Genomic DNA, 19882 nt, shown 5'->3' on the forward strand with positions numbered 1-19882 from the left:
CTTAGCCACCCTTTTTCTTCTTATATAGCTATAAAAACTCTTACTATTAGTTTTTATGTTGTTCGCTAAATTCCTTTCATAGCCTATTTTCCCCGTCTTAATTAATCTCTTAGTTACTTTTTGCTGACCTTTAAATGCTTCCCAATCCTCTACCCTCCCACTACCTCTGGCTACCTTATATGCCCTTGCCTTCAGCCGAATACTATCCTTTATAGTTTTACTGAGCCATGGCTGACTGTTCTTACCCTTACCCCTTTTTTTCTTCATAGGAATAAATTTTTCTTGAAGGTTATACAGTAGATCCTTAAACGTACACCACTGCTCATGTACCGTCTTATTCTTGAGTCTGCTATCCCAGTCAACTTTGATCAGCTCAGCCCTCATACCTTCATAATCCCCCTTATTTAGACTAAGCACCCTAGCCTGAGTTTCAACCTGCTCCCCTTCTATTTGAATATGGAATTCGACCATATTGTGGTCACTTGTTCCCAACGAGTCCCTAACTATGACATTTTTAATTAATCCTGCTTCATTACACAGGACCAGATCTAAGATTGCCTCCCCCCTTGTCGGTTCCGTGACATACTGTTCTAGGAACCCGTCTCTAATACATTCAATAAACTCTTCCTCTAGTCTACCCTGCCCAGTTTGGTTTGCCCAATTAATATGAAAATTGAAGTCCCCCATGATTACAGCAGTTCCCTTTTTACATGCGTCAACTATTTGCAGATTTATGTTCTGACTAACAGCGTCACAGCTATTTGGAGGTCTATAAATTACACCCACTAGTGTTTTTTTCCCCTTGTTATTCTCTATCTGTACCCAAGCTGTTTCACTATCCTGATCCTTCAACGCAATATCCTTCCTCTCCATTGCCGTTATTCCCTCCCTTATTAAAAGGGCCACCCCTCCTCCCTTTCTTTCCTGTCTATCTTTTCTAATTGTCGAGTACCCCTCTATATTTAACTCCCAGTCCTGATCCCCTTGCAGCCATGTCTCCGTAATGGCCACGACATCATAACTATATATACTCAATTGCACCGTTAATTCATTTATCTTATTTCGAATACTCCGCGCATTTAGATAAAGCACTTTCAGATGATTTTTACTACCCTTCCTTTCCGTTTTTGCCCCTTTTACATCTAGAGCTTTATCTTCACACATTCTGAGAAACCCCCCGTCTCTTCTTCTCTGTTTATTTCCCTTTCTTTCTCTCTCCTCTTGTGTCCGAGTGCTTCCCTTTTCTGCTTCCTGCCTCCCATTCGGTCTACCAGCTTTCTCTATTTGAGTCCCTCGCCCCAACCATTCTAGTTTAAAGTCCCCCCAGTGACCTTTGCAAATTTCCCCGCCAGGATGTTGGTCCCCCTCGGGTTCAAGTGCAACCCATCCTCTCTGTACAGGTCCCACCTTCCCCAAAAGAAGTCCCAATGATCCAGAAACTTGAATCCCTGCCCTCTGCACCAGTCTTTCAGCCACGCATTTATCCTCCACCTCGCTCTATTCTTACTCGCACTGTCGCGTGGTACAGGCAGTAATCCTGAGATTGTTACCTTTTTGGTCCTTTTCCTTAACTCTCCTCCCAACACCCTAAATCCTCCCTTCAAGACCCCCTCACTCTTTTTACCTATGTCATTTGTACCAATATGTACCACGACCTCAGGCTCCTCTCTCTCTGATTTCAGGATATCTTGGATGCGTTGAGACACGTCCGAGACCTTGGCACCAGGGAGGCAGACCACCATCCTGGTCTCCCGACTGCGGCCACAGAAACGCCTATCCGACCCCCTAACAATAGAGTCCCCAATTACTATTGCCCTCTTCTTATTTTCCCTACCTTTCGGAGCAACAGGGCCGGTCTCTGTGCTGGAGGCCCGCCCGCTGTTGCTACTCCCGGGCAGGCTGTCATCCTCATCCGTACTCAAACAGGAGTACTTATTTGCAAGGTGTACCGACATTGGAGTACTCCCTCGTTCCTGCCTCTGCCCCTTGCCCTTCCTTAGCGTGACCCACATGTCTCCCTCCCGTGGTTTTGGAGTGACCACCTCCCTATAACTCCCCTCTATGACCTCGTCACTCCCCTTGACAAGACAGAGGTCATCGAGCTGCTGCTCCAGGAACCTAATACGGTCCCTTAGGAGCCCCATCTCTCTGCACCTGGTGCAGATGTGGACGTCTGGAGGGACATCCGACACCATGACCTCCCACATCTGACATCCAGAACAGTACACTGCTCTGACTGTCATTCTCTCGCCTTACCCTGGATCCGATACCAGTACAATACAATAGAAACTGCTGGGAGAAATCAGCAGGTATCTGACTCACAACAACTGCTCCCTCTTGCCCTTTAAACTGTACCTTTATTATATAAACAAAAAGCACTGTACCTTCAGCCCACAGTACCTTCAGCCCACTGTACCTTCAGCCCACTGTACCTATGTTATATGGTTATCCATTCTAGTACTTGATACACCTACACTGGTGGGGGAAAAAGACTATTCATTTAGTTTATCTATTCCTCTCATTATTCCATTTGAAGTTCAAGGCTAAGAGGTTAGATTCTCTTGTTAAATGGTTTGTTGCCTGGCATTTTTGTGATGTGAATATAAATTGCCACTTCAGCCCATGCTTGTTTGCTATCTAAATTTTGCTGCTTGCTGCCCAGGCTTTGCTGCTTGCAGGCATGAGTTACTTAATTCAGTGAAGGTCCCTTCGTCTGACCTTGTGGAGAAGGGAGGTTATTGAAGCAAACAGAGATGGTTGATCCTGGGGCATTGTTTGAGGAAAGCCTGCAGTAAAGTACCGGGAATGTGAAGATTTACCCAAATATCATACTTTGTGCAATGTACGATTCCATTGATTGGAGTATTTTCTCTTTAATGCCTAATGATTTCTGTTCTACCAGGGCTCCTGGAAGCCACAGTCAGTCAAATGTATTTGTATCGTGTCTTTCACGTCCTTGGGACATTGCAGAATTGCACAGAATTGTGTACAAAGAGCGAGCCCCGTAAATAGCAATGTGACTATCCAGCTGATCCATTTAAGGAATTGATTAAGGAATAAAATACTGCCAATATATCCAGGGCAATCTGGATGTTTCTCCTATTATTACTTGCAAAGTCTTTCTCTGATCTACAATGTGTGCAATTTGAGACTCTCCACTTGCCTGGATGAGTATAGAGACATAGAAACATAGAAAATAGGTGCAGGAGTAGGCCAGTTGGCCCTTCGAGCCTGCACCACCATTCAATATGATCATGGCTGATCATCCAACTCGGTATCCTGTACCTGCCTTCTCTCCATACCCCCTGATCCATTTAGCCACAAGGGCCACATCTAACTCCCTCTTAAATATAGCCAATGAACTGGCCTCAACTACCTTCTGTGGCAGAGAATTCCAGAGATTCACCACTCTCTGTGTGAAAAATGTTTTTCTCATCTCGGTCCTAAAAGATTTCCCCCTTATCCTTAAACTGTGACCCCTTGTTCTGGACTTCCCCAACATCAGGAACAATCTTCCTGCATCTAGCCTGTCCAACCCCTAAAGAATTTTGTAAGTTTCTATAAGATCCCCCCTCAATCTTCTAAATTCTAGCTAGTACAAGCCGAGTCTATCCAGTCTTTCTTCATATGAAAGTCCTGACATCCCAGGAATAAGTCTGGTGAGCCTTCTCTGTACTCCCTCTATGGCACGAATGTCTTTCCTCAGATTAGGAGACCAAAACTGTACGCAATACTCCAGGTGTGGTCTCACCAAGACCCTGTACAACTGCAGTAGAACCTCCCTGCTCCTATACTCAAATGTATAGAGACATAGAGCATGGAAACACCTGCCTTCGATTGGCTCATACCCCTCTAAACATTTGCTATCTATTTACCTGTTCAAATGTATTTTAAGTATGTTATATTACCTGCCCCAACTATCTCCTCTGGCAGCTCGTTCCACATACCCACCTATGTGAAAAAGTTGTGTGACAGATCCCTATTGAATCTTTCTCCTCTCACTTTAAACTAATGTTCTCTGGTTCTTTATTCCCCTACTCTGGGTAAAATGCTATGTATTCAGCATCATTCCAACAATGTAACCTGAGCACCATTTTCCTGTTTTATCAGCATCTCATCGACCTCTATAAAGAATCACACCCTCCACACTGGTACACTACAGCTGCCATGTATACCATTTAAACGATACCATGCAGGAATGTGCCAAGACTGCTCCCCTCAAACTATATCCCCCAGTTAATACTAGAGCTTGTCACATACAGTTCGCATGTTGGTGCGCCAAACTTCCTCCAAGTCGCAAACTGTTTTGCGAATAAATATATATATTTTTTGGAGTAAAGTTCTGGAATTTTCTCCAGGAAGCACTCTGGAAGTAATGTCATAGAAGCAAAGAACAGTAAGATCAGAAGTAAGCCACTCAACTTTTTTGAGCTTTTTATTGTACCTTGTTAAGATGGGTCTTGTGGGAGGTGGAAATGGTGAGATTGCCAAAAGGGAAGAAGAAATGGATGTTTGCCTTTGCCTATGTCGGCGGTCACCATGCTAGTAAGACCAGCATTAATCACATATCCCTGGGTGCCTTTTGTAGTGGATGGACCTTGATCACTACAGCACACACGACACGCATAGATACATAGACAATAGGTGCAGGAGTAGGCAATGTGATCATGGCTGATCATCCCCGTTCCTGCCTTCTCCACATGTCCCTTGATTCCACTAGCCCTCATAGCTCTATATAACTCTCTTTTGAATTAATCCAGTGAATCAACCTCCACTGACTTCTGAGGCAAAGAATTCCACAAATTCACAATTCTGTGTGAAAAGGTTTTTCCTCATCTCAGTTCTAAATGGCCTATCCCTTATTCTTAAACTGTGGCCCCTGGTTCTGGACTCTCCCAACATCGGCAACATGTTTCCTGCATCTGGCTTGTCCAATCCCTTAATAATTTTATATGTTTCTATAAGATTCCCTCTCATCCTAAATTCCAATGAATACAAGCCCAGTCGCTCTATTCTTTCACCAAATGACAGTCTCGCCATCTTGGGTATTAAACTCGTGAACCTACGCTGCACTCCCTCAATCACAAGAATGTCGTTGCTCAAATTAGGAGACCAAAACTGCACACAATACTCCAGGTGTGGTCACACCAGGGCCATGTACGACTGCAGAAGGACCTCTTTGTTCCTGTACTCAACTCATTATGAAGGCCAACATGCCATTAGCTTTCTTCACTGCCTATTGTACTTGCGTGCTGTCAGTGACTGATATACAAGGATACCCAGGTCTCGTTGTACTTCCCCTTTTTCTAACCTGACGCCATTCAAATAATAATTTGCCTTCCCGTTCTTGCCACCAGTGGATAACCTCACATTTATCCACATTATACTGCATCTGCCATGCATCTGCCCACTCACCCAACCTGTCCAAGTCACCCTGCATCCTCATAACATCCTCTTCATAGTTCACACTGCCACCCAGCTTTGTGTCACCTGCAATTTTGCTAATGTTACTTTTAATTCCTTCATCTAAATCATTAATGTCTATTGTAAATAGCTGCAGTCCCAGCACCAAGCCTTGAGTCACCCCACTAGTCACTGCCTGCCATTCTGAAAGGGACCCGTTAATCCCTACTCTTTGTTTCCTGTCTGCCAACCAATTTTCTATCCATGTCAGTACCCTACCCCCAATACCATGTGCTCTAATTTTGCCCACTAATCTCCTGTGTGGGACCTTTTCAAAGGGACTGAATTTAATTCCTTACCAACAGAGCTACCCCACCCCCTCTGCCCATCTGTCTGTCTTTTCGATAGGACGTATACCCCTGAATATTCAGTTCACAGCTCTGATCCTCTTGCAGCCATGTCTCTGTAATTCGCACAACATCATACTTACCAATTTCTAACTGCTCCTGCAACGTTGAGGAAGGAATACTTACTGTTCATACTTCCATACTTGGAAGGGTGGTAGTTCAGATATGAAAGAAGACGTAATGGCATTCCCATTCATATCTGCTGCTCTTGGCTTCCTACATGATGGTTGTTGTGAGCTTTCAAGATTTTGTTGAAGTTGGTGAGTTGCTGCAGCATTTAGTTTAGTTTAGAGATACAGCACGGAAACAGGTCCTTCGATCGACCGAGTCTACACCGTCCAGCGATCCCTGCACACTAACACAATCCTACACACACTAGGAACAATTTCAAATTGTCAGCGCCATAGGTGGCCACTATTTGCAAACCATGGGTATGCAAACTAAGAATTTCACTGTGCCTTGTCACATATGACAATAAAGTATTCCTCAAACCTGTACGTCTTTGGAGTGTGGAAGGAAACCGGAGCACCCAGAGAAAATCCACACAGGTCACGGGGAGAACGTCCAAACTCTTTAGAGACAGCGCCCGTGGTCTCGATCGATCCTGGGTCTCTGGCGCTGTAAGGCAGCAACCCTACCGCTGTGCCACCATGCCGCCTCGAATATACGTCCCCACTATACTGTCAATAACAACCACAAGAGGATGGAGAGAATATTTAATGGCTCATCTGTACTTAACGTGTCTCACTTTAGACCACACTGAAAATGCCGTGCACCTGTTCGAATCTCCATATTATAAAAAGAATGAGCCAGTTGAGAATTTACAAGAAATATGTGCACAGATGACACTGTGGTGTCCTGCCATCTGGACACACTGAACAGTCTGGGCCTTTTAACTTTTATCAGAGCATCTCCCTTATTTCTAGATGTCTTCAAAATGATGCAAGGATTTTAAGCAGGCAAACATGTCTATGTTTCCACTTGGATAGCAACCAAACTAGGCATCATAAGTATAATTTATTTTTTCTACCTTATGACATTGCTGGAGGCCATGTGGCCCATTGGAAGTGTGCAAGCTCTCAGAATTCTCATCAGTCTCATTCGCCGCTTCCCTATAACATATTTTCTCTTGCTTGCTCATCAACTCTGCCCCCCCAACACCCAATTCAGGCAATTTACAGTAATCCAGTAAACTACCAACAAGATGTTTTGGGGGTTATGTGAGGGAACTGGAATATCCAGGAGAAACTCATGCGTTCATAGAGAATGCGTAAACTCCCCGTGGAAATTACTTGAGGTCAGTGTCATGCATTCAGTGGTTGTGGTAGTCCCAAATGAATCCGTAAGAAATCGGGAGAACCTGGAGACTAGTGAATGCAGAAAAATTGCTACCACCTGACGTTGTCGAGGTGATTTGTAATGCATTCATTAGAAAAAAGGTTCAGGATATGGCATTAAATATTTTGATGGAAAGGTCTGTGCCAATCACTGAAGAATAAAATCTAACTCGGAACAATAGGTCCAAGTGGGTAGAAGCAAGCGACTTCTGGCTGATCTTAAGCAACTGGAACAGTGGAGCTTTCTTCACAAAATAGTTTTGTATTCTAGTAATCCCTATAAGGATAAAGCTTTCCAGTTTATCCACCGATTTACCAGGTCACACCAGGTTCACTCCATGGTGTGCATTTAGTTAGTTGAAATCAGGTGAGTCAGTTATTTCGTAGAATTGTTCAGCATGGACATGGGCCCTTCAGCCCTGACGCTGATTAAAATAGCTATCTAAACTAATTCCATATGCGTTTCCTATCCATGTACGTGTCCGAATGATTAGTATACGTTGTAATTGTACCTGCCTCTGCCACCTCCTCTTGTGACTTATTCCATAAATCCGCCACTTGTGATCTGAAAACTGCAGCAATCTCAACCACCTGAGGTCGGGAGGGTGAGAGAAACTGCCAAGCATTTTCAGGTCACATTCAATGAACCAATCTGCAGTCTGTTGCACGGGTGACAAGACTCGCAGTTTAGCTGTTGAAGCTCGGCACCTGAGCTGGCACTGTATCCCTAAACTAAACTAAATGCTGCAGCAACTCACCAACTTCAACCTTGAAAGCTCCCAAGAACTGCCATCTGGTAAGCCAAGAGCAGCAGATGCAAATGGGAATGCTATTACCACTTCTTTCATATCTGATCTCCCATCCTTCCATAATGTTCTTATCTCCTGAACTATGGAAAGACAGGTTTATGACCAGAGGGGGAGTACAACAAAAATCGACCAGATTGATTCTTGCACGGCTTCTTCATTCAGTGACGAGACTATAGGTCAGTAAGCCTGACATCTATGGTAGGAAATTTGGAGAGGATTCTGAGGGATAAGGTATACATGCAATTGGGAAGATATGGGTTGATGAGGGATTGTTTTTTTTTGTGTGAGAGATTGTGTTCAGGAAAGGTTTAGAAACAAATAGACCAGATGTGGGCAAATGGTGCTAGCCTTGATGGGGCGTTTTGGTCGTCGTGGACGAGTCTGTTTCTGTGCTGTATGTCACTTTCTCTGGCAAGGCCTCTATTGTTGAACTTAGGGCATAGGGTGATACCATGGAAATACTGTAATTTCTTACAGGGTGACGTTAAGGTTGGAATTATATTTTCAAGTCAAGTTTATTGTCTTATGTATGGTGAAGTACAGGTACAATGAAAATCATGCAGCAGCATCACAGGCACATAGACCCAGACAACACATAAATGATACATAAATTACACACAAATTCTGCAAGACCATGAAAAGAAGAAAGACTGTGTCAAAGAAACAAGACATCAGTGAAAAACACAATTATAACAGAAGGTCGATGGTAGTTGGGGAAATGGTCTCGACCTGAAGAAGGGTCTCGACTCGAAATGTCACTCATTCCTTCTCTCCAGAGATGCTGCCTGGCCCGCTGAGTTATTCCAGCTTTTTGCGTCTATCTTCAGTTTAAACCAGCATCTGCAGTCCACAGTGTTCCTTTGCTGAGATAGGATTAGGGTTGTGCAGATTGGTTCAAGAACCAGATAGTTCTGGGCATGGGTGAACTAGGGGTCAGCGTCTAAAAGTAAGTGACTAACTGTTCAGGACTGAGGTAAGGATCTGTTTGCACCAACAGAGTAGTGAATCTGCAGAAGTTTCTAGCCAAGGGTGCCGTGGAAGCTTTGTCATTGAGTATGTTTGAGCCAGAGATTGAATGAGTGAATGACATGAAAGAATGTGGGATCAGTTTAGGAATCTGGCCCTTGCGTAAAAGAGCAGCAATGTTTTCTTAATTGTAGGATCAGATACCAGGTGCCAAATGTCCTACTCTTGTTTCTTGCATTCTTTTGTACAATCTGGTTATGAAGCATCAATGGGCTTCAGCTGAGTGCACAAAATTGGATTGGGATACAAAGCCCATTGTAGTTCAGTAGCTGTCCACCACTGGCTGATGTGGTGTACGAGTAGATAATGGTCAAGGGTAAAAGTACTAGGGGACAACCATAATTAATCAAGGAGTTAATGCCTTTTGAGAGCAGCAAATTGTCCCCAAGGACTTGGTCCACAACATCTTATCACCTTGTCATGATGGAAAATTTGGTTATCCAAAGGAGGCACAAAATGAACTCCTACAGCTGATCCCAAGTGGAAGATTAGGGTTTTGCAACACCAGCTAAGGTTGTTTGGCCCTTTAGCTAACTTTCAAAAGATGAACAACCATTTGGCTCCTCGCTATTCTTTCCCTGCTGCTTCAATTCAATACTAGAAGTACACATCCCAAAGATGCAGGTTGGTGGGTTAACTGGCCTCTGTAAATTTCCCTTAGTGTGTATGGAGTGGATGCAAAAGTAGGATAACATAGGACTAGTATGAATAGATGATCAATGGTCCGTGTGGACTCAGTGGGCCGTAGGGCCTGTTTCCATGCTGTATCTTTCAATCAAAAAAGCCCCAGATTTTCTGGGAAACAATATGCTGTTTAAGTCTAATTTTAATTAGGAAAACCACATTTTGCTCCTCTGGTTTCTTTACATTTTTAGTTCTTGTGATCTGTATGTTGCTGGTAAGGCAACGCATTTAATCATTTCTAATCCCCCTTGAACGTGATGGTGATCTGTTGCAGTCTTTCTGGTAAAGTCTACAATTGAGTAAGGGGTTAAATTTTGGTTAGGATTTGAATGGTGGTGACTTGTAAATCATAATGGCGTGCAACTTTGGAGGAGGTCCGTTTTAGGTGGGGTTTAAGCCATTGAGAATTGTTGGCGCTGTACTCATCCAGATTAACGGAGAGTATTCCACCACACTCCTGACTTTGTAGATTGGGGAAATGTTTTTCGGGTGTCAGGAGGTGAGCCGCTTATAGCAGGGCTCCCTGCCCCTGACCTGCTTTGCAGCCATAATGGTCATGTATAGGAATAACTCAGCAGGTCAGGCAGCATCTCTGGGGAACATGGATAGTTGAGGTTTCGGGTGGAGACCCTTCCAGCATTTGCAGTTCCCTGTTTCTATATGGTCAAGTACAGGTCTAGCTGAGTTTGTATTCAGTGGTTATGGTCAGGAACTTGCTATGGTAATTGCCGATGGTTGTTGCCTGACACTTATGGAATGTTTGTTACATGGCATTTACCAGTCCATGCCTGAATGTTGCATGCCATTATGATTTGCAAGTCCTTCATCACCACCATCCAAATCCTAGGGGCAGTTGCATCAGGCATGGCCTACTTCATTTGCTGAGTACGACACCAAACACTGGCTTGTTGTTCCCTTAGATTCCTATGAACCTCAATTTTCCTTGATATCACATCTGGAACTTTCTGGAATGTTCTTGATCTGGAACTTTCTCCAAGTCTGAGATTAAGTTTTCCACACTGTGTTGGAAACAAGAGCAAAGTGATCCTGATAAAACCCAAAATGGGCATTGGTTGTTAGTTAGTAGAAATTCTGAATTCTCTGGGGTGGAACCCTCTCCAAGACAGACGTGAAGCTCACCGTTTGACCTGTTTTTACAAAATGTTAAATGGTCAGCTCGACATAGACTACAAGACCTACACCAAACCCAAACCAATTAGGAGCAGACGAGGGCATTCGATCCAATTTGTGATCCCAGCTACAAAGACAGATGTATACAGCAATTCGTTCTTCCCCCACACAATTAAAGCATGGAATAATCTCCACCCAACTATAGCTACCTAGATGCAACTAAATTTAAAGTAGCTCTTTCTTCCCAATAACCCTTTCTGGCTTAAGCCCTCCCTTCACCACTTCCAGTTTAAATTCCATTTGGAATATTTTGGAGGACCAAGAAACCAAGAACCAAGAAATAATGATGACGATGGCTTCCACCAAAGTGAGTGGGAATAGATGGGGTGATAATTAAACAAATTGGATTTGTCCAGTTTTTTGTGAGCAAAGCATACCTGGGCAATTTTCTACTTTGACAGGTAGATTCCAATGTTGTAATTGTGTTGGAGCAGCTTAGCTAGAGGCACAAATGGTTCTTCAGTTACTATAGCTGGGATGTTTTCTGGTCTCATAACTTTGTTGCATCCAGTAGTCTCTGATATCTCCTGATGAACTGAATCAGATTGTCTGCGAAGATGATGGGCAATTCTAGGAGGAGACTGAGGTGGATCATCCACTCTACTCATCTGCCTGAGTGTGATGTGAGAGCTCTTCCATTGATTGTTTAAAATTGTACATCTGCCACAAAAGCCCTCGGTTTTATTAGATACAGTATCAAGGGATTCAAAGTTGCCTCGAGCATGATTTCTTGGCTGATCGTTAAGTACACATTGAACTGTTTGGATTAAATGATACATACTTGACATTTTCCTTCCATATCTTCTGAATGTTGGCCTTCATAACAAGAGGATTTCAGTATAGGAGTAAAGAGGTTCTTCTGCAGTTGTATAGGGCTCTGGTGAGACCACATCTGGAGTATTGTGTACAGTTTTGGTCTCCGAATTTGAGGTAGGACATCCTTGTGATTGAGGCAGTGCAGCGTAGGTTCACGAGATTGATCCCTGGGATGACGGGACTGTCATATGAGGAAAGATTGAAAAGACTAGGCTTGTATTCACTGGAGTTTAGAAGGATGAGGGGGAATCTTATAGAAACATATCAAATTATAAAAGGACTGGACAAGCTAGATGCAGGAAAAATGTTTCCAATTTTGGGCGAGTCCAGAACCAGGGGCCACAGTCTTAGAATAAAGGGGAGGTTCATTTAAGACTGAGGTGAGAAAAAACGTTGTCACCCAGAGAGCTGTGAATTTATGGAATTCCCTGCCACAGGGCGCAGTGGAGGCCAAATCACTGGATGGATTTAAGAGAGAGTTAGATAGAGCTCTAGGGGCTAGTGGAGGCAAGGGATATGGGAAGAAGGCAGGCACGGGTTATTGATAGGGTACGATCAGCCATGATCACAATGAATGGCGTTGCTGGCTCAAAGGGCCGAATGGCCTCCTCCTGCACCTATTTTCTATGCTTTTATGAATAATGGTAGTTAATGTCCAATTATTCTGCATACGTCATGACTTTTTCCTTTCTCTCCTCTTGCAGATGAGTACCATGAGTTCCCAGATATCCTCCCACCTGTTCGAGATACTCCCTCCCACAGAGCAGCCTTGACTGGACCCAGGGAGAATCGACGCTACTTTGGAATGAGGAGCATGGATTCGTATGATCGCGACCGCCCAGTCAGCTACAGCTCCACTTCGTCCTCGGCCTCCTCCAGGGATAGCCGTTGCTCCTTAAGCAGTGGCATGACTCTGGTCTCCAACAGTCACTTGGGCCTCGCAGGCCAAGAGAAGGAAGCCGGCGCCATCCGGCTGGAGTTGATTCCGACACGGCAGTTATCCGCAGAGGAGCCGCATGGAAGGGGCAAGGCGGGGTGTGCGAATCCTGGGGAGGTGGCGGAGAAGAGGCCGGCAATCGGTGGGATTAAGAGACTCGACTCCAGGGGAATCCAAAAGAGCCGTGCAACTTCTCCACTGGCGGCATCTGGAAGTCCCAAACTCCTTTACGTGGATAGGGTGGTGCAGGAAATCCTGGAGACAGAACGGACCTATGTTCAAGATCTGCAGAGCATTGTCAAGGTATTTACCTAATTGCTGATTAAAAGTGAAACGACGGTCATTGGACTCCTTCCCAGGCTGGTTGTTGATTGCGTATTGGTCATATACCGTTATAAAAATGTCAGTTGGATAAATCTCCTTATCAATATTAAAGGGGTATTAATTGAGACATTTCCATCCTGCTATTTTACAGCTTGAAATACCATTGCTGCCATTGGCAGCCAATTAAATGTTAAGCATGAAGAGTAAGGCCATCAATGGAGGAAGAATGGCCTGCTGATTGTAGGGGTGTAGCAGGTTACTGACAGGGTCATGGCAACATTTCAGAACAGTGGTGAGACTTCTGGAGTTTTTTCTGACCTCTGTGTTGTCGATGCCCACTTGAATGAGGGTTGGATGAGGGTTGGTGACGATCCACAACTTCAGGAAAGGAAGAGGTATATCATAGGGTGAAGAGTCATTGGGGCGGGTGGATGATGGGGAACTAGTTGCACAAGAAGTGTAAATGTGGAGGATTTAAGGTGCTGTTGGCAACTGTCATGACCTGGTATAATGAACGCCTGTCACCGCCACCAGATTCCACTGTAGGATCACCTGCGATGTGTTTTAACGTAGATATTGCCAGCCTTCTTCGTTTAGAGAAACAGCACGGAAACAGGCCCTTCGGCTCACCGAGCCTGCTCCGACCAACGATCCCCGCACATTTGTTACACAATCCTACATACACTAGGGACAGTTTACACTATAACATGCCAATGCACCTACAAACCTGCACGTCTTTGGAGTGTGGGAGGAAACCGAAGATCTCGGAGAAAACCCACGTGGTCACGGGGAGAACGTACAAACTTCATACAGGCAGCTTAGTTGGGATCGAACCCGGGTCTTGGGCGCTGCAAGTGCTGTAAGTCGCAACTCTACCGCTGCGCCACCTTGCTGCCCCGATACCGTTCTCTTAGTACAATTTTCGGGAAACCAACCACAGGTTTTGGTTGGGTGCTGAATTGACTAGATCAAATCTTTATGCTGCTGGAGCTTGTTTTTGGACGATGTGGAAATGTTCTCCTGCTGGAAACTTAATAATTAAGGCTCTGATGCAATACAAGTGGTGCAATGTGTTTTCTAATTCCATGAACATCTCATGATTCTTATAACTTATAATGTACCATCCCAAACACTGCTCTTCCCCCACTTCATAATGATGTTGGACTTGCTGTATCTTATTAACATGTTTCTTACTGCGGATATCTACATTTGAGATTTTTTCATTCATAATGCTATCACATTCCGAAGAGTGCACATGTTTGCTCTCTGAATTAAGCTCTTCATGGCTGTGACATCGCCTATTCTCCCCTCTCTCTCTCCCTTCATTTCTTCGTTCCTCTGCCCCTCCCCTCATCAAAAAAAGGGATGGCCACATTTGCAGGCATTGATTGGGAGGTAGTTGAAATCATGGACTTCTTTCCTCTGATTTTAATCTGAAGGGCGACAAACTTTTACAAGGAACCCTGCCACTGTTTTGCTTGGGCTCCATATGGTGGCTGCAATTAGTGAAAGTAACGTAGGCAACCCACTTGGATGAAGTTTTGTTTTGGGGTCAGTGCAACAGGTGGTGACTGTCTCAAGAGCCCTTCAGTGAGCTGGTGGTCTGCCTGCCTCTGTCTCTGGGCAGAGTACCGCAAGCTGTGCAGGACAATAACCTGACTGATCTTTCTTGAGTTATTAACCTTTGTGAAGAACGGTAGAATGCTTGATTTTTGGTGAGCCCTCGATGTAGTTAGTTGAGTTTAGTTTATTGTCAGGTGTACCACGTGTACTTATTTCAAGAGGGCATGTGTACCAAAAACAGGGATGTAATGCTGAGGCTCTATAATGTGCTGGTCAGGCCACATTTCGATTACAGTGGGCTGAAGGGCCTGTTTCCAGGCAGTATCCCTAAAAACTAAACTAAACTGATTGAGTGCCTCATTTCCACCTGAAATTGGTTGTAATATTGTGGGTGTATTACACGTTACAATGGAGAGTACATTTAAATCAGTTAAACATTTTTGTAGGAGAAATCATAAAAACAGAAGTCAATAGACAATAACCAATAGGTGCTGGCGTAGGCCATTCGGCCCCTCGAACCAGCACCGCCATTTAATGTGATCCTGGCTGATCATCCACAATCAGTATTTAAGAAGGAACTGCAGATGCTGGAAAATCAAACGTACATAAAAATGCTGGAGAAACTCAGCGGGTGCAGCAGCATCTATGGAGCGAAGGAAATAGGCAACGTTTCGGGCCGAAACCGTTTCGGGTCGGAAGAAGGGTTTCGGCCCGAAACGTTGCCTATTTCCTTCGCTCCATAAATGCTGCTGCACCCGCTGAGTTTCTCTAGCATTTTTGTGTACCATCCACAATCAGTACCCTGTTCCTGCCTTCTCACCCATATCCCCTGACTCCACTATCTTTAAGAGCTCTAGCTAACTCTCTCTAAGTCGGTCCTACACAAAGCTATAAAGTGTACTGACAAGTGTACTGTTATTTTGGAATAAATAATTGCTGTCCTTTGGTCACGAACACCACCATAGCATCCACTTGACTCCCAGACAGAAGTTTTAAAAATACTCAGAGGGTAGTAATCTCTATAATTGGGGGTTGAGGCCAGATCACTGGATACACAAGATAGTGATAGATAAATATTTGAAAGATCGAGAGTTGTCGGGAACTGGCACAGAAGAGGAGTTGAGGCCTGTATAGATCGACCATGATCATACTGAAACATGGGCAGGAATGAGGGGCTGAGTGGCCTACTGCTCCTACTTTCTTGTGTTTTGTATGTTGTGTCTCTAAAGTTGCTGTGCAAAAATCATTGAGGCAGCTTTGTATTTAATTCTGGATATCTGGTGTGTGGTTCCTCTTGTCAGGTTTTCTGGCTGAAAATCTGACTTAGTCTAAACAGTAAATGATGACTGACCTGTGGCACATATTCAATTTGGATTCACACCATCTCCTTCACCCACATTCTTTCACATTCACAACTCTTCAATTATTTTCTTTCACACCACCTGTTTTTTTCATCTCTGGCCTTAGTCCAACCACCTGCCCATCAACCCCCCCCCCCCCCCCCCCCACATCACCTATGTTCACCTTTTACCTGCCATGCTGTGACCTGCCCCTCCTGCTCCAGATTTCTTGCCCTTTTTCCCCCTCCCCTCACAACCAGTCTGAAGAAGAGTCCAAACCCGAAACTTGAACTATCCATATTCTGCAGGGATGCTACCTGACCCATTGAGTTACTTCAGAACTTTGTGTCTTTTTTTGTAAACCAGCCTCTGCAGTTCCCTGTGCCTATACTAGGTGGGAAAGATAGTAGCATCAACTGGAGTAGCAGTTTATTTGAGAACACTTGTGACTTGTGTACTAAGCCATTCAGAGGCTGAAGCTGGTTGATATGAAAGTCTTTATTCATCAAGAGAAATAGACATTCTTTTGGAGACTCATTCGGTATAATCTCCAAATTCAAAGTACATTGAGTTCAAATATATTTTAAATGCAAAGACAACAATAAATGATTAACTACAGTTTCAATGGCTCCAATTGTCTACTAAGCTTTACCATTTTGATTGTCGACAAGTAAACTGCATAGAAAGTACATATTTACAACGGGAGTATATTGTTGCTGCCAAGATTCCTCTGAATATCCAAAGCTTTCCTGGGCAAAGTGATTCATATGGATGGTCTCGAGGCTTCTGGGGACAGTGAATGCAGACATCCAGAATTAGTGTTGTGAGAGCTGACTCTCTTGAGTGCACAAATACCCCATCTATTGATAGATTGACAAATATGGTAATAGATAAATAGATACATACATACATACCATCAAATGGATTTTTAGGAATCGCTGCTTTTAAAAAGGCAGCCAGCATCATCAGAGACCCACACCACCCTGGCCACACACTCATTTCACTCCTGCCATCGGGAAGAAGATGCAGGAGTCTGAAAACTAACACACACTTATCGTAAGAATTCCATTCATCTATTTGGGGCATTTAACAATAAAACACTCTTGAATATGCCTATTACATGCTGGATGTGCCAAGAACTAAATAAGTCTGCTCTGGAAGATTCCTCCATCTGTATCATTGTGGCGTAAAATAACTTGAACTGAAGATTTTATGATTTGATTTAGGTCAATTAACATACCCCATTATCTTGCGTTTGGCTTATGAATACCAGAACCATTCATGGTCATGTGAGTTGCCGGTTTGCAAAGCTGTCTTTTTAATCTCAAATTGATTACAGCTTTCAATATACATTAGTACAGATATTCAGAAGACTGGTTCTTTTGTTTTTGAATTAATGGCCACTGCTGCCACATAATTCTATAACTGCTGAATAATCCACAACTAACTCCATCTGTGATGGGCCACTTCGGTTTGGCTTTACTCCATCGGGTGATGAGAAGGTGAAGTGGGGCAGTAGTGACAGGGATGAAACCAGATGAGATTACGGGTTAAAGCCCTGTCCCACGGTACGAGTTAATTCCAAGAGCTCTCCCGAGTTTGCCCTGATTCGAACTCGGAGATTTACGGTAATGGCCACTCGTCGGTACTCGGGGCTCTCGTGGACATTTTTCAACATGTTGAAAAATCTTCACGAGTCTTCCCGTGCTTACCTGCCGTTAATGAGTCTTCCTGAGCACCTGCCGTTAGCGTTACGAGCCGCTAAGAGATGTCCTCGAGCTCCGACGTACCCGCTACGTTCATTCTCCGTGCTTACCACGAGTTTGATTTTTTTTTAAACTCGGGAGAGCTCTTGGTATGAACTCATACTGTGGGACAGGGCTATTAGGATTGCACTTGCAGATCTATAATGGCAATAGATATTACAAAGAAAGGGAGACCTGAAGTATTTTCATAGACAGTTCTTCATTCATGTGGTATTGCGGGCAAGGTTGTGTTGGCATTGTTACTTGACGCACGGCAGACTGTGGTGAAGATGCACCCATGCTGCTGCTGCTGCTGCTGCTGCTGCTGCTGCGTGGGGAAATTCCAGAACTTGGAGCCAGAGACGACGAAAGAAATGGCAATATATTTCCAATCTGAAGCGCTGCTTTTATTCAGCAATAGAAGCTGAAATTGTTGGAAATTACATGCTCAACAGCAGAATTATTTGGACACATCCCCATTCTCTCATCTTTACGCAGTCCAGCTCCAATTTGTCCACTCTTTGACATCTCTCCCACTTCTGGTGATAAGTGAGTGAATGATTGAATGGTGGAGTGGGCCGATTGGCCTACTTCAGCTCCTGTGACTTATGAACTTATGCAATGAGCAACGTAATCATCCCACTGATACCCACAGACTTGTACATTTTCCTAATCCTATTAACTGTAAGGATTCTGTTCTGTTTTCCTGGTTTCTTTGTCGAATGTGCTCTGATTATGCCACCTTCTATAATCAGCATTTTAAACATTTATCTTCTTGATACTTCTTCTTCTTCTTCTTGCGTTTGAGACAGCAGAAATCTGCCGCAGGGTGATGCCGTCCGATTCAACATCCGTAGGTGCCCGCCCTAAAAAGGGCGCATGCTCCGGGTTGGCGCCAAGCTGCGGTGCTGCTGCTGTCTCTGTTTGTTGTCGTTCGCCTGACTGAGGTCAGTTGACAGGGCTCACCACGTGGAGGTCGACAACATGAGCCCCTTCTTTATATTGAACCTATTTGATAAGAACTATGGCTATGTCCATCCTATATCCTTAACTTCTCACTTCCTCCCAGAGCAGAGTTCCCCAGATTCTTGCTCGCCCTCCACCCCTTATCTTCATCCTCCATTTCCAAAAACAACATCACCAAACACCATCATCCCTGGACATTCTGAAAGGACATCTTGTGTTATCTAGATTACTTTCCATTCATTCCTGATACACCTTCCTAATCCCACTGCACCTTCCTGTACACACAAATTGATGAAGCACCTGCCCATTCACCTGGCTCTCACAATATCCAGGGCCTCAGTGCTTTACCATGCAGGGGTGCTGTAGCAGGGAGGGAGGGAGGAGGTAAAAATGATGAAGTAGCAAAGAACGGCAGGTGCCGATCTACCAAGGAAAGAACCAAAATGCTGGAGTAACTCAGCGGGCCAGGCAGCAGCTCTGAAGAAGGGTCTCGACCCGAATCGTCACCTATTCCTTTTCTACAGAGATGCTGCGTGGCCCGCGGAGTAACTCCAGCATTTTGTGTCTATCTTTTGTGTAAAGCAGCATCTGCAGGTCCTTCTTACACATATTCATATTGTGTCTGTTTATCGCTCCCTTTTTGCCTCATGCCATTAACAAACCCTGTCTCCAATCTTGTCATAGATATTCCCTGTGTGTTTATCTTTCCATCTCTATCTTTCCATCACAATTCTCTTCACATTTCTAACTTTTCTAGATCTGGAGAAAGACTTTCCTCGGTAGACAAAAGTGCTGGAGAAACTCATCGGGTGCGGCAGCATCTATGGAGCGAAGGAAACAGGCAATGTTTCGGGCCGAAACGTTGCCTATTTCCTTCGCTCCATAGATGCTGCCGCACCCGCTGAGTTTCTCCAGCACTTTTGTTTACCTTTGATTTTCCAGCAACTGCAGTTCCTTCTTGAACGAAAAACTTTCCTCCACAGACCTGCATGACCATTTTATAGCGTCTGCAGTATTTGGCTCGTGCATTTGGAATGGTGTTGAAATTTGCCAGTCGGCACTGCAATGTCCTCAAGGGGGTCAGATTTTCAAGTTTCACTGCATTTTGGAAGAAGTGCCGATTGTTTCAACATTTTCAGCTGTAAACTTGCATTGCCAGCTTGATGCGGACACAAGTGAACTTGGAGTGATCTGGAGCCGTGTTTGTTTCTAGCAGCGGCATGAACACAAATTTGTATTTTGATCTTCAAATGAAAATAAGGGCATTGTTTTCCATTTCTAATTCTTTCCATTGTACCCAATAAAATGTAAATAGATCTTATGGGACAGGGCAA

The 19882-nt window shown here is 44.2% G+C and overlaps 1 protein-coding gene across 4 annotated transcripts in view; it reads left to right on the forward strand.

The window, feature by feature from the left end:
• Positions 1–19882, forward strand: part of plekhg1 (pleckstrin homology and RhoGEF domain containing G1) — a 223352-nt gene that overhangs the window by 147128 nt on the left and 56342 nt on the right. For all 4 annotated transcript variants that reach the window (XM_033026136.1, XM_033026139.1, XM_033026137.1 and 1 more), the window contains one exon: positions 12378–12913. In XM_033026136.1, the coding sequence (XP_032882027.1) occupies positions 12378–12913 (536 nt within the window). The remainder of the gene's footprint in view (positions 1–12377; positions 12914–19882) is intronic.

Source organism: Amblyraja radiata, chromosome 8 (genome assembly GCF_010909765.2).
Source record: "Amblyraja radiata isolate CabotCenter1 chromosome 8, sAmbRad1.1.pri, whole genome shotgun sequence".
Classification (NCBI taxonomy): domain Eukaryota; kingdom Metazoa; phylum Chordata; class Chondrichthyes; order Rajiformes; family Rajidae; genus Amblyraja; species Amblyraja radiata.